The 14,250-nt window shown below is 43.3% G+C and overlaps 5 protein-coding genes across 5 annotated transcripts; 2 read left to right on the top strand and 3 right to left on the bottom strand.

Moving 5' to 3' along the window:
* Nucleotides 1-1,478: 1,478 nt before the first annotated feature.
* On the bottom strand, nt 1,479-3,071 carry EAE97_002428 (uncharacterized protein; the record flags this gene model as incomplete). Its single annotated transcript, XM_038872939.1, has 1 exon — nt 1,479-3,071. The coding sequence occupies one exon, from the start codon at nt 3,069-3,071 to the stop codon at nt 1,479-1,481; it is 1,593 nt and encodes a 530-aa protein (XP_038736145.1).
* Nucleotides 3,072-4,317: 1,246 nt separating this feature from the next.
* Nucleotides 4,318-5,906, top strand: EAE97_002427 (uncharacterized protein; the record flags this gene model as incomplete). Its single annotated transcript, XM_038872938.1, has 2 exons — nt 4,318-5,148; nt 5,223-5,906. The coding sequence occupies 2 exons, from the start codon at nt 4,318-4,320 to the stop codon at nt 5,904-5,906; spliced, it is 1,515 nt and encodes a 504-aa protein (XP_038736144.1).
* Nucleotides 5,907-6,320: 414 nt separating this feature from the next.
* Nucleotides 6,321-8,404, bottom strand: EAE97_002426 (uncharacterized protein; the record flags this gene model as incomplete). The annotated part of the gene is made up of 7 exons (XM_038872937.1): nt 6,321-6,370; nt 6,455-6,762; nt 6,837-7,072; nt 7,137-7,233; nt 7,331-7,366; nt 7,537-8,220; nt 8,280-8,404. The coding sequence occupies 7 exons, from the start codon at nt 8,402-8,404 to the stop codon at nt 6,321-6,323; spliced, it is 1,536 nt and encodes a 511-aa protein (XP_038736143.1).
* A 404-nt stretch (nt 8,405-8,808) lies between these two features.
* Nucleotides 8,809-9,816, top strand: EAE97_002425 (uncharacterized protein; the record flags this gene model as incomplete). Its single annotated transcript, XM_038872936.1, has 1 exon — nt 8,809-9,816. The coding sequence occupies one exon, from the start codon at nt 8,809-8,811 to the stop codon at nt 9,814-9,816; it is 1,008 nt and encodes a 335-aa protein (XP_038736142.1).
* A 350-nt stretch (nt 9,817-10,166) lies between these two features.
* EAE97_002424 (uncharacterized protein) lies at nt 10,167-11,585 on the bottom strand (the record flags this gene model as incomplete). The annotated part of the gene is made up of 1 exon (XM_038872935.1): nt 10,167-11,585. One exon carries the CDS (start codon nt 11,583-11,585, stop codon nt 10,167-10,169), a length of 1,419 nt encoding a protein of 472 aa, XP_038736141.1.
* Nucleotides 11,586-14,250: the final 2,665 nt, after the last annotated feature.

Below are 14,250 nucleotides of genomic sequence, written 5' to 3'. Positions count from 1 at the left end.
GACCCCGCCAAATTCCCCGCTGTGCCCCGAAGCCTTCTCCAGGTTATTGGTGCGCCTCGTTCCGTCGTCCACTATTCATTTAGAGACGGAAAAACTTACCAGATTCCACTCGTATATGTGAATAAAAGCAAGCTTTACAGTGGAACATCAATCTGAGTGAAATTATATAACCTTACTCTAAGCCGCACATTCGGCTGGAACCGAGGAGAAAAGTTTGATACTTGAGCACTACCGGGGTAAAGATGTTGAGTACTAGGCAGGTATGTTGAGTAGAGCGAGTAAAGAAACATTTAATATTGATGCGAGGTATTTATAAGGTTACGGTAACCGATGTAGTCCAGCATGGCCAATCATATCTAACTGCCCTCCTGCCCAGGCGAAAGTGATGAGCTGATGAAGGGGCTTATAGTTATCCGATTGTATATGTAATATCGTTTTCCGTCATATTCATCATATCAAAACCGCATATCATGAATCTTCCCGTATCATAGGTATTCTTCATTCAACCCGTTCCATCTCGAATTATCCCCATCCCATCTTTCCCTCCTCAAATTCTCATTCACCCCACTAACCGGTTAACCCCCACCACTCCATTTCTCATTTCTCATTTCCCAATTCCCCAGCCAGCCAAACCATCCGAATTCCCCAGACAAATCCGACCGTACTCTCCGAACCCCCTTTCCCAATATTTTCGTACTTTCGTGATTTGGAGAAGAGCCAACTAATAGGAAGCAACAAAAGACTATTCGATTACTGAATCTGTATCTGTCCAATGTATTTCTTCGAAGATAATCTAATCTTTAGATATTGAAAATGTGTCTATGTATCCCATCGCCAAGTCCGAGAACAGGTAGGTAGATGTTCTGTTGTTTCCCAAACCATCACTCCAGCCAACGCACCACCAATATGGCATCGCCACAATGGCCTTTTCGACCAAAATGAGCGATCCTCGTAGGAGCGGATAACTTCGGCATTTATAGATGTGCAACAAAAAATCGCAAAGATCATTCTATTTGGTCCTTAAGGTTGCTTTGCGTGGCGAATGGCTATTTTAGGGATTGGCTGGTTACATCCCTTGTTGAAGAGTATCTAAAGGACTCAGAGATTCTTTCTCGGATGGGAAATTCAAATGTAGTGAGTAATCATGTTATTATATCTCCATCTCCTTGTATTTTGATGAAAAGCTATATATGTGAAATTTGAATTATGTTCTGATTTTCGATCCCCCATTTCTAGGTATCCAAAGATATCCTAAACTCCTTGATCTGTGTATGTCCATGTTGTTGAAGTAATATTTACATATACATTATGATATCCTAAATCGTTGTTCGCATGATACACATTTTTCCTTGCAGAATTCCAGTCGCAATTAAACCTGTCCCCCCAAACGCCTATCGACGCCTATATTATATGCCCGATTGTTGAGGGTATATCATGGAGTAAAAAATGGAAGCCCTGACGCCTACCTCTACATCAAATTAATGTCTGATTTCAGTTCCTCCTGCATTGTGGCTTTTTCTCGCTTGTCTCCAATTTAGAACCAGAACTTCATCTCCACTTCCTTCAGGTCCCTTTTTCAAGTACACCTGTCGAATCACATGTGTATTGACCACATAGCTATCCAGAAATTTCCAGCTAATTTTCTGTGCCTCGTTCAATTCTGGCCGTGTTGGTGACAGACTATGTTCAACATCGAGATTCTTGTCATCCCAAGTCACTTCTGTTCTCCTCAAGTCCACACTTCCATCAGTAATTGTCGTGTTACTCAAATCGCTCTTTGCCCCTCGCTCTAACGACCCCTTGGAATATTTCACGATGCTAAACCCATTGGTAAGGACGACATCGTTGTCAAACTGCCAACGCTGTAGGAAGCAATCGTCACACACATCTGATACTAGATGCATCTTATCCATCTCATATGGATATTTGGTCGCCGATCCTGCTTTCCAATGATGTAAAGATAATAATTTTCTTCCATTCTCATAAAATCCAGAATGATCTCCCGCGAAATCGATTTGCGAAAGTCCAGCTACTGTTGTAAGCTGAGCTTTAGAATGTTGATATATACAGTCCATCACAAGTGTATCTCCGGAAGTGAATCGCATATTATTTTTACACTCTTCATTGTTCTCATGGATGATCTTTGCCAGTGGCGTGGAGAGAAAGACGCCAGCCCCTCCAAATGCCATCAGTCCGTACATTCTCACCGCTGCCCAATTCTCGGACAATCCACCAATATATTGAGGCTGCGTATGGTCGTGAAGAGCAAGCTCATCTAGTAGCCCACGCATGGAAGGGAAGAATGTGTCGTCGTCCATAACCACAGTCCATTTTGTTTTCTTATTGCGAGCCTTGTACATAAGATCTATCAGAGAAAAATATCTTTGATTGAAAAAGTCCTCTTTCTTGACGGGTGGTATTATTGTGATGTCCATGCCTGCTTTGCGATATTCTTTCTGAAGTCGAGCCATTTCAGATTTGGATGCCAATACCTCTTCGCTTTCTTTGACTATTGCGATCAAACGAGCTCCACTGTTGGGCAGCCATCGTGCTAGGTGCATCTTTGTGTCCCGAAGACGCTTTATTGTGGTCTGTAGACCAAATATCATGTGCGAAGCGTCGATTTTCCGAATTGGAGGATAAGGAACTTCAAGAGTGAGTGGGGAACAATGGTCGACGGCTCTATCAATAGAAAGCTCTGCGCGCTCGAAGATTTCAGGGCTGTCAAACAAGGACGCTTTCATCACGGTGACTGACGGTCTCTCTCCATGATTAGGTTTCGCAATAATATCTCGCTGGGCAACTTTCAAAGGGTATGATAAGTTGTACCTTCCCAACCACTCAAAGTTTTCTGTGACATTACAATCAGATGGCGAATTGATTCCGGCTAAATCACCTGTCCAATCCTCGTCGGCCAATTCGTATCCAAACCCATCCCCAAGTATTGCTGGTGATCCAAAATATGATGTCACATTAAGTGTACCATGGCGGCCAAACAATATCAGTGCGGGAACGATTATCGAAGACGCAGCCAAAATAATAGCCAAGCGGATGGTTTTCCTGGATTTCATGGCTCGATTGACTGAAAATAGGTGCAAAGAGATCAACGACAAACCCCAGAGCGAAGGAAAACAAAATACCAAAGAAAGGGTGGGCAAGAAATGAATGAGAATCAAGTAAAAGCTAGGTAAAAGCTAGAATATCCACTAAGGCGATAGTAGATAGACTTGCAACCTTATCAACAATATATTTGGGGTAGATAAGAGAAAAAGATCTTGAGGGGCGTATTGGTGGTGTGGTACACATGCCAACATCCCAGAATGAAAGAAATTGCAAGAAATTTCCAACCGATCTCCTATTTATTAAGATCGTTTGAGATAGTCAGTGATTTTATTTGTTAATGCTTTGTTTCCAGAAAATTGGCGACGGTACCATGTGCGCCATAACACTGGAAGACAATGCTACCGGTCCACGCCTATCAGTTGCAGTAGCACATGAACACGACGGAACGTTTTCGACATCACCAAATCATGGCATACCGATACATTTCACTCGAAAAGATCTCGATTCGACGTGACCCTGTGAGCCTGCCTTGTTTTCATTTTACGTTGGTGATACCGGTAATACCAAATTCATATGCGTACCAAGAGAGAGCTCTTTACTGGTTCGCATTGATTGAAGATCCACTGTGAAATTTCGAAATGCCTACCAACCTAGTAGATCTGGAGCTATAATCAATAAAGATCTAAGCGATACTCTAGAGTGAGCCTCCCCCTGTTTTCTTTGATGAACCACATTATGCATAGAAGTGAGAAAGAAGGCATAACGAATGTCAAATGTGATAGTGATAGCTCTGAAATTTGATGTAAGAAGAAGGAAAGAAGAGAAAGTAAGATTGTAGTGAAGAAAACGTGAAGTTTGAATACGAGATAGCCAGCTAGTATATATACTCCGTAAAGAATATGCCGGGTGAGATTCTTCGGCTTTTAAACCTCCGAGACATATCAGAGAAAAGCAAGGGGATCCGGCCTTCTAATCCTCAAATTGGTCTGAAGCGACAAGGCTGAGAATTTAATGTGGCTAGTAAAGGTCAATATGTGTGGCGTCATCAACAAACCGAGGATGCATCTTCATACAACGGGAAGGCTACCTAATTTCACTTATTGTCACACAAGCTTCTTTCCTCAATACCGACACCTACATTGACATTCCCTCAGGATTTTCCGTTATTTATTTTTTGTCTCAGCAATGCGATAATACCCGTCTGTCTACTTTCCTTAATCACTGCGATCAGTAAACCATTCTCGAATTTCCACAATGGAATCAGCATATCCCAACCCCGGCTTTCAAAAAGCGCAAGATAGAAGTGACCCAGAACACCCTGAGCAATCGAATCATGAATCTCTGCCAGTCCCAACGACCGCTAGCAATTCTCCCGAAACTCCCATGCCCATAGTTGAAGAATCAAACGAAGCTCATGTTTTAAATCAACCTCAATCTAACAACTCTACCCAGTCCAACGATGCACAAGATAATAAAGTACCTTCTCCGGAGAGGGAAATACAGACCTGTTGGATATGCCAGATGGACGATACTGACGACGGGCCTCAAGCTTCACCGTGGCGATCACCGTGTCCTTGTTCTTTGCGAGCACACGAATCTTGTTTAATGGAATGGATAGCAGTATCTGCAGACAAGGAAATGGCACCCAAGATTGTCTGTCCAGTTTGCAAGTATCAACTCAAAATAGACCAGCCTAAAGATTATCTCGTCTTGACGGTCGATAAAATACGACGTATGGCGGAGACAATGGTACTTCCCACGGCCGCCGGCGCATTATTCAGTTGCTTTTACTCTGGATCTCTTCTGTTTGGTGTTAACAGCCTGGCTTTAGTATTTGGCGCAGATGAAGCCCGCGAGATGATTTTGACGCATTACGACGACTTCATAGACCGTCCTGTTCTTGGTGGTAGCATACACTTACCCATGAGACAAATGTTAACCAAATATTTATTTCCATTTCTCGGAGGCGGGTTCATGACCGTACCAAGTTGGAGGGCAACAATAGGGCTGCCATTGATTGCGCCAACCCTCCTATTATCACGGACAAGAATTGCGGATTCAGTTTTCAGTATAGTACCTGTTACTGTAGGTTGAGAATCCCTAGTTGCACCTAATTGGCAAAGTATGATTGAAGTCTCCGTTTGCTAACATGGCTCAAGTATTTTCTCTTTAGCCCGGACAGCAAGAGCATCACCTCCTGGCCTCCATCCCCGGGTCGCGCGTTCGTACTTGTTCCCTATGTCAGATTGGCATACAACACCCTCTACCGTCACATGTTTTCCGACTTGGAAAAAAGGTGGGATTTGGCTGTCCAGCGCAAACCACGAGAAGGCGAAACTGCAGAACAAATCGCTGCGGAACAACGCAGGGGAGGAGAAGGCGATGGATTCTTAGCATTGGAAATGGAGATGGAGATCATTGATGAAGTAATGGACGAAGACGGAAATTTGGTGCCCCAAGATGGTGCACCTCTGGGTGATCGCAATCAGAATCAAGGTGGCGGGCAAGGCGAAAACGGCAATCAAAACAATATGGGGGTCCGTCGAAATATTAGTACACACAGCTTGTCATTCCAGTTTATGGGCGCAGTGCTATTTCCTGCGATATCAAGCATAATGGGCGATGCACTCAAATACGCATTGCCATCTATATGGGTGAAGGCGAGATGGGGAGGAAAGCCAGGCCTATTACAACAGAAATGGGCCAGAAGTTTAGTTGGAGGATGCCTATTTGTAGTTTTGAAAGACGTGGTCGTGTTGTATTGTAAATGGAAGAAAGCGAGGAATTTTGGGAAGAAAAAGGTCCTGGAATTTGGAGGGAAAGGGAAAGGAAAGGCTGCGTGAAAAATAGGGTACATTAGTGCGTGGATATAGTGAGCATAGTGGGGGATACATTCCAATCGAGGATGGAACGTTGTGGATAGGAAAAACCTCATCTCCTCGCAGAAGAACGCATTGAGGCAGTTCAAAGTGTAATTTTATGACCATTGGAATCACGTCCAATGAATGGATATGGTTGAATTTCAAGACAAATGAAGGCACTATTACATGCATATTATAACACATGCCCATGCCATCTAATTCGCCATTTCCACTACTACCAAAAATGGGAGCTATCAAGTATGTGCAATCTGGGGGGCTTTGATTCTGAGACAATTATACCACCTGCTTAAGCAATAGCATTATCCTCGTGATTCCCCGGATCCTCAATTAAAGATTCTCTATTCCCAAATTCCCTGTCTGCATCCCCAATATATCTCAATACCCATCCATCACCTCATGCGCCTCAAGTAACCGAAGATAAACGCCTAAAACTCGTCAACACGAATTCCACGACATCACCCGAACCCCAGAGCAATCACCAGGAAGAAGAGAAGGAAGAGAAAACATACCAGCAACATTCCATCTCACATCCGCCTCCTCGAATCCCTTCCTCACGAGAACCACAATATCGTGGGAAGATGGATCTTTAGATCTTATTTGTTCAACACACATATGGTAACCGAAAAACAACGCCCATAGGGACATGCTTCTGGGATCGCGTCCTAGGAGAGAACGGGGTGTTGACGTGTTTGCGATGATTCGTTGGGTTATGCGTTGGAGGAGTTGGGCTTTGCGTTCAGCGCGGTGCTGGTCTAGAGGGGATGGAGGATTTGATGGATGCGGAGAGAGAGATGATGTGTGTAGGGCTAAAAGGGTGCTGAGTGGAGAGTTAGTCGGAGATGTATGGCTGGGACAGGGGGAAAAAATGGAAAATAGAGATGAAAAACATACCTGTATATAAACGCAATGCGATCGCAATCCGGATTTTCTACATTCACTGAAGCCTCAAGCATAGAGGTTACTGTCCGATCTAATTGCATCCATAACTCATCATCATGAGATGAATCGCCAGAAACGTGGTTGAGCACTTGACCCAATAATCTAGCAGCTTGACATAGCAGAGCAAATTTACTCATGTGGCTTGTGGTTGGAGAGGATAAGGTAGAGTAACTGGAGGAATTGATGATCTGGTAGGAGAGTCAGAAGTAAGTTAAGATAGTTGGTGATTGCGTCTGAGAATATATCACTTACACCTTTGTTCCATGCTTCGTCGTCGCATGGTAATGTATCATCTAGGTTTGGCTCTGAGGTTGCGAAGGGTCTACCTGGTGATCCTATGCTAACAAAACTGTGATGATGGTCAGTCCTAACTATAAGCAGGTTCGAAGGATAGGTCTTGATTTGTAGGTTCTGAAAATGAAATCATCGGAGAGGAGATCACTGACCGATCCAGAATGACAATAGCCCACCAAACTCTTCTTCTGAAGCATTGGAATGTCAGTAATGATCTACCAAAAAAATCATAGGGAGTAACACGAAGAGATGAATGTGGATACAATAGTTAGATCTAGGGTTTGAATAAGATAAGATGCTCATGCAAAGTTGAACGTTAAAGAATGCAAAGCATGATGAATGAGCAGATGATACTGACCTCTCCTCCATCTCCAACATCGTAAGAACCCTCCTTAAATTTAGCCGCTTATTACAATTTATCCCCAGAGCATATGCATACCGCGCACATGCTCCGATAGAAAGATACGCAGCAGGATAAATACCATGACCCATCTCATACAATGCGATCAGGATTTCTGCTTGGAGAATGGGAAGAGAAAGGACACTGGAGGTTTCTACTTCAAGGCAATAATGTTTTACGGCTTGATATAGCGAAGTTTGAGGATTCCGTGGATTTGTGGGAGGTAGTGTAGTTATTAGTTTTATTGAGAGGAGAAGGAGAATGGTTTCTGGACGGTTAGGAATGGTCGTGTGAGATGGTAGAAGATAGCTGTAGAAACGGAGCTTGGAGATAAATGGCATCCATGTGTGGTCCTGGGAGAAGAACTCGGTAGCACACATGTGGATAGAAGTGATGTCTCCTAGTAGATGAAAAATATGTGCTGGGATACAAGTACACGGCTGGGGTATGTCAATTTGTCCTTGCTGTAAGATGTATGGATCCAGAAACAACATTGCTGAGTAATTGATCGATTGTGTATCAAAACTATCATAGTTCACTGGTATCTGGATATTATTCCATGGTTGCGTAGAGGTTAAGGTAGATGTATGTACATAATCGCGGGTCTGTTCTGGCGTAGAGTATTCGCATATTAGATCTCTCCTGAAATAATACTGTTAACGTCACAAAAGAACAATCGGAAAACAGATGTATTGTCTTACATCAAGCATCCCGTACATTGTGGAAGTAATCTATCGCATTTCTTCTTCCGCATCCTGCATGAAATGCATACTTGCTCCGACGTCCGTGCCTGGTCGGCGCTCGACCCATCACTGGGTGTTTGCATGGTGGGGAGGATATTCCAAGGAAAACTATTGTCCTACAATGATTTCGGGGTATAATGAAAGTGAATGCAGAAAACAATGTTTCGTTAACCCAAGGCGATGCGAAGGGAAGTGAGTTGTGGAGTGGGTGCGCCGCCATTGTTGATCCACACTGTTGGGGAAGAAGTGTTCGGCTGGCGGCGCACGGGCGCCGCTGAGCAGGCGCCGCTTATGCATGCCATCCTAGCGAACCCAATCAGCAAGAGCGAGACTCAGGGGCTCCATCGTGTAAGGTAAGTGTGACTGTGAAACTTAAATATAAGTATAGAGCTATGGAGCATGTATTTTCCCTCATCTCTTCATCAGCGCCTTTGCTCTTTCCTCTTCTCCCTCCACCAATAATTTCAGATCCTACACACTTTCCACCATGAATCGTTACGCTGCATCTCACATCATTCCCCAAGGCCCCGGAGATTCTCGACCAACTGCACTTCAGATTATCCAGGACGAATCGTTGATCGGTAAACTGACCGGAAAAGTAATAGTCCTCACTGGTTCAGCCTCCGGCATTGGTCTCGAAACGGCGAGAGCCTTGTCTGTCACAGGTGCTACATTATTCCTCACTGTCCGTGACATAAAGAAGGCTGAAACTTCTCTTGATGGGATCTTAGAGCCCGGTCGTGTTACACTTGTAGAGATGGACAATGCTTCTTTTGTAAGTATCAAAACTGCTGCAGCGGTTATCCTCGAGAAATCGGGTAATCAGCTCAATATACTTATCAACAACGCTGGTGTTATGGGCATTAAAGATCTCCAACTTACCGAAGACGGGCATGAAATCACCTTCGCTACCAATCATCTCAGTCACTTTCTTCTATTCCAACTTCTTAAACCTGCCTTACTCCTTAGCTCCAGTCCAGAATTTCATTCCCGCGTGGTAGATGTTTCCTCCGCCAGCCACCGAATATGCGATCTTCCTGACAGCGACAACTATAACTTTCAAAAGGGAGGTTATAACTACGGAACTGCATACGCGAATTCGAAACTCGCAAATATATACATGGCCAATGAATTAGATCGTCGCTATGGTCAGCAGGGATTACATGCAACAAGTCTCCACCCTGGTCCTATCGACACGAATATTAATAGACACTTGGACAGGGAATGGGCGGCTCAAGTTATGAGCAATGAGAAAGTTCGTAAAGTCCTGAAAAGTCCTGAGCAAGGAGCTGCAACAACTGTTATTGCGGCGGTTGGCAAGGAGTGGGAGCGAAAGGGGGGGAAGTATCTGGAGAATTGTGGTGAAGCGGAACGGGGAAAGGATGACTACCAGATTTTCGGAAATGGATGGGTGAAACAAACATATCATCCAGAAGACGAAGGACGATTGTGGAGAGATTCATTGAAGATTTTCGGGTTCGAGGACGATATGTGAGGAATGAACAGTTCGGATTTATTGTAATCTAGTCATATAAATTAGTAAACTCGATATCGTTGGTGAAAATATCACTTCTATCGAGTCAAACAGATTCAATTTCATATACCATCAACATAAAACAAGAAACTTGTTGTGAAAATTACGTTGATTCAGATCGACTGATTCTTGTAATACTAGGACTAATTACATTTAGATTCCCAGAAGCCACTCCCTTGGGCTCGTATACATTAATAGTAGACATTAGACATTATTGATATAGCCAGATTTAAAACAGTGCTTTTGTCGCAAAGATCGCTTTCAGAGATTGGCGTTTATCTCTCCCTCTTTCATAGCTATTCCAATGGCCATTAGTTGTCCAATATCATCTCACACTCTAGTCCTACACGAATATAATCGGCTGGAGAAGCGCGAGATGAAGCAACAGGACGTCCCCTAGCTACCGCCTCTGCCGCCTTAGCTGCTCTTGCCGCCTTTGCTGCCTCTACATTTTTGGTCTTCTGAATCTTAATAGCTTCCTGTATCTTAGCCTTCAACGCAAAACTCTCCTCTGACTTTGTCTCAAGCTCAGTCTCGATGAACTCCACATTCAAGTAGGGACAAGTCTCAATAAGAGCTGAAGCAGGAAAATAAGTTTTGAATTTGAAAGTCTGGCTCTTCCCCTTTTGCTTTCGCCCGTCTTCAGAGATGGGAGCGTGGTGGTCTTTGATGAATTGAGACGTATAGTGGACAGGCAAACTATCCTCAATCCTATCCCCATTGGGCAGAGTTTTGCGCGTTTTTTCCAAAAAAGTTCCAATTAGGTCGCTAGTTCCTTCCCGATCCATATTTTCGGCTTTGTCTCTGACATCTTTTGGTTGGCTCTGCAACCATATGTACTGAGCATCGTCAACTGGAACCTTAGGCTTAGTGCCCCTAAAAGACAAAGTCTTCTTATTTGCTGGTCTAACCAAGGTATAGACTTTATGAGATCTATATGGCTCAGGTTTGAATTCAACACTGTAGTCACGTCCCTGTGCATCTGTTAGATGCCCCATATTGGCCGCATTTCTCTGACCCCCCGAGGTTATTCCTGTATTATTTTGGCTCGCAGCGGCGTCGTTGGCTTCAGCGTTCGAGGGTTGGGCTGTAAGACTTTCGTTGGCGGTGTTGTTGGTTGTTTCAATCTTCTTCTCGGCAGAACGTTTCCTTGCGCGGGTCATTCTCATTCCACTTAAGTCGTCGGCATCCGGAATGATTTTATTCCCATCCAAACCGTCGTTGAATTGACCGGCATTCTTTTTGAGTTTCTTTGCCGAGTGCGAGGTTCCGGCTTGGTGAGATTCATCATTGTCCGACTCTCGTTTCTTGGACTTGGTGTTTGAGATAGCGTTCTTTGCTGAGTGTGATGCTTTGACTTGATGAGGTTCATCAAGATCCATATTTTCCTTGAGTTTATTGGACTCGTCATTTCTCGTAACCGTTAATTGTAAGGTATCAGGAACACCTGAACTTGCGGCTGCTGTAGATGATTCGGAAACCGGGTCCATGGTTGTCAAGGTTTGATTGGAATAAGAGCCGTTTGTAGCTAGGCTGGATAAAGTGAAACTTGGTGTTCGAGATGGTGTAAATATGCCCCGGGAGCTTTTCGAAAGGGAAGGTTGTGATGATGAATCGATAGACTCGGAGTCTGCTGTGTTAGATCCTGCAGCTGGACTTGGAGAAGTGCCTTTTGACGACAGCGGTGACAACATCTTGGAATGCTGCGAGGAAGAGGGGATTGGTAACATGATTGGCAGCGTATGATATGTCTCTTGGTTACTCGTAGTTGTTTTATTATTTGTAGTTGTTCTGCTAATTCAGGTTGTTGCTTTTTTCCGAGGTGGTTATGTTATTCGTGTTTGTTTTATTATTCGAGGTGACTATTTCATTCGCAGTTGTTCGAGGTGATTATGTCATTCGTTGTGCTAGTCGGTGTTTTTATGCTATCCGTATCTCACTCGGGGCTATTGTGTGGCTCTGGTGTTGGTTCTGTATCGTATTGGTATAGAAAAAGGGTAGCGGTGATGTATTTGAGGACTGAATGAAGCACGAAGATGCTTCTAGATAGAAACACAACTTGCAGATATATTGTAGTTCGGATCGTTCAATGGTAAAACGAGTGTTTTTTGTGTAGATGAAGATGAATAGAGTAGAAGCGGTGCTCTAAATTGGAGGTGCTGCCTACAATGAAGTTGTAAAGATAGATTTGTACCAGATGTGATCGAGACCAGGTCCTCGTTGTCTTCCTGGTGTATGATCTGATATTCACGAAAAGTCCTGCAAATTCGCAATGAAGGGCAGAATCTGATACTGAGAGAAAGGTTTCCAGTGATTATTGAAGTGTGAAGTAGAAATTTTTGGGAGTCTGGTCTTGCAATGTGCGCTGCGCTAGTTAACGAGCCGATTAATACCTAAGTGACAAAGTGGACAGATTCATTAGTATTCTAGGGTAACTCCGACAAACCTCAAAATGAAGAATACTCACATTTTAGACGTCATTTGGGGTTTTCACTGATCATACGTAGTGAGTGGGGGAGCTTGGATAGGTCATGGTCGCGAAGGAACAGATCACGAGGTGAAGTTTTAAGGCGATTATGTATAAAATGTGTATTATTGATTTGTCTTATACTGAAGATAAGATGAAGGGACTTGTGGTAGAATGCTTATAGTACCCAGACATGCAAAACAAGCAACAACAAATTGTAGAAGTACCGTACAACGAACGAGTATAATTCTATAATCTATTGATGGTACTCTGTATTTTCCGAAGTGCTCAAAGTCTCTTCATCGGCAATCTCGACAGCCTTTAATCTATATCATCACCATCACCATCACATCATCATCATTTCATTGATCGGCAAAAGGTCTGAGCTTCAAACTGAATAAGAAGTGGCATGCCCAGCCATGCGAAGAAGACCATACATTAAAGGTGCTGAGTTTTTGTCATTATATAACAACATGAACATCGTTGCAAATAAGACTTTCTATGCGAATAACATCCAAGAGCTTGTTACAAGAGCCTGTAACAAATTCTGTTCTAAAAAAAAATGGGTTGGAAGACCGACTTCTTGATATAATTAATTGGTATTGAATGTAGAAAAGAGCGTATTCCTTTTTCTTCTTCGCCAAAACCTGGAGTATGGGGCATGCATTAGCGAAACTGGCCTTGATGCCTTATCAATACTGTAATGACATACGTTTCCAAAATCAAGCATCGGTGAACTGCATGTCTGAAATGAATGAAAGAGTAGCTAATTTCTTCAGCTACCGTGGTAATTTTATTAAACGCTGTATAAAGTACAACAGGTGGCTGGTGAACACCGGATAATTGCCTTGAAAAATTCAGTGATCTATTGAAAAACCTGATCAGTGACGATCTTTAAGAAGCAAATATCGGCGACAATCTAAAAGTCCAACGAAGGCTTAGAACGATAGATCTAGTGTACGAACAAGATGGCACATATATAAGAAGACTGCGCTCGCTTTTTTAAGAACAGTTCCTTCTTCGTCGCTCCCCATAATTGACTATTTTTGTTTTCTACCAATAATCTAATACCTCAATAATAGCGTCCTAAAGAGCATTTCAAGCCCTGACATTAATATAATCTGAAATATAGACATTCTATATACACGGCAAGAGTATCCCTAATCTCTTGACAAGATGGCCGTGGAATGTAACGCAACCAAATCATACAAACAGAGAACAAAGCCATCAGTCATTGAGACAATCCTCATCAATATGACAGATAGCCAACTTTATTTTACGACAAAGTTTTGAGAAGAAAAAAACTATCATCGCCGAGGCAGGAGCTTCCTTTACCTTCGATCACATAACCACCGGACGCTGCGCAATGAAATCTACGAAAACACGACTAGTAACCATCAGTCATTGCGAACGACACCAAACCCTTTTTTTGCTGAAGAGGAAGAGGCCATGGAACTTTTAAGTCGCTAATGACAAAGGGGGGGAAGGGGTGAAGGGGTGAAGGGGGAGAAAATCACGTGGCTACGCAGCTCTGCCAAGCATCTGGCATTTGTTTACACTCCTGATCAAATGTGTATAGTATTACACAGCTGCAAATAGTGCTCAACGGTTCTTCAACTGATTCGAGACGAAAAGCACGCTTGAATTACCTCGGTCGACTTGTCAAAACATAAAATAACAAGAATTGCGAAGCTTTCCCACTAGGGCGAAGTCACATGTTCTCAAATTCATGCGAGCAATCAATAAATGGTCCCATCCATTTGCGACGGGATAATTCTCGAGTCGGAGCGGGAAGAAAGTCTTCAGTTATGAGCTGACTGCAGGAAGCATGAAGACGTTGTTCCCCAAGCATTGTTTCGGGTAAGAAAGCCGAACTTATGCAGTATCACCAGAGAAGGAATGGGACACTTCGTCAGCTCATCGTCGAT

The sequence above is a fragment of the Botrytis byssoidea genome (assembly GCF_014898295.1).
Source record: "Botrytis byssoidea strain MUCL 94 chromosome Unknown BBYS_004, whole genome shotgun sequence".
Taxonomy (NCBI): Eukaryota; Fungi; Ascomycota; class Leotiomycetes; order Helotiales; family Sclerotiniaceae; genus Botrytis; species Botrytis byssoidea.
Note: the sequence above shows the minus strand (reverse complement) of the source record. Positions and strands in the feature narration are given on the sequence as shown.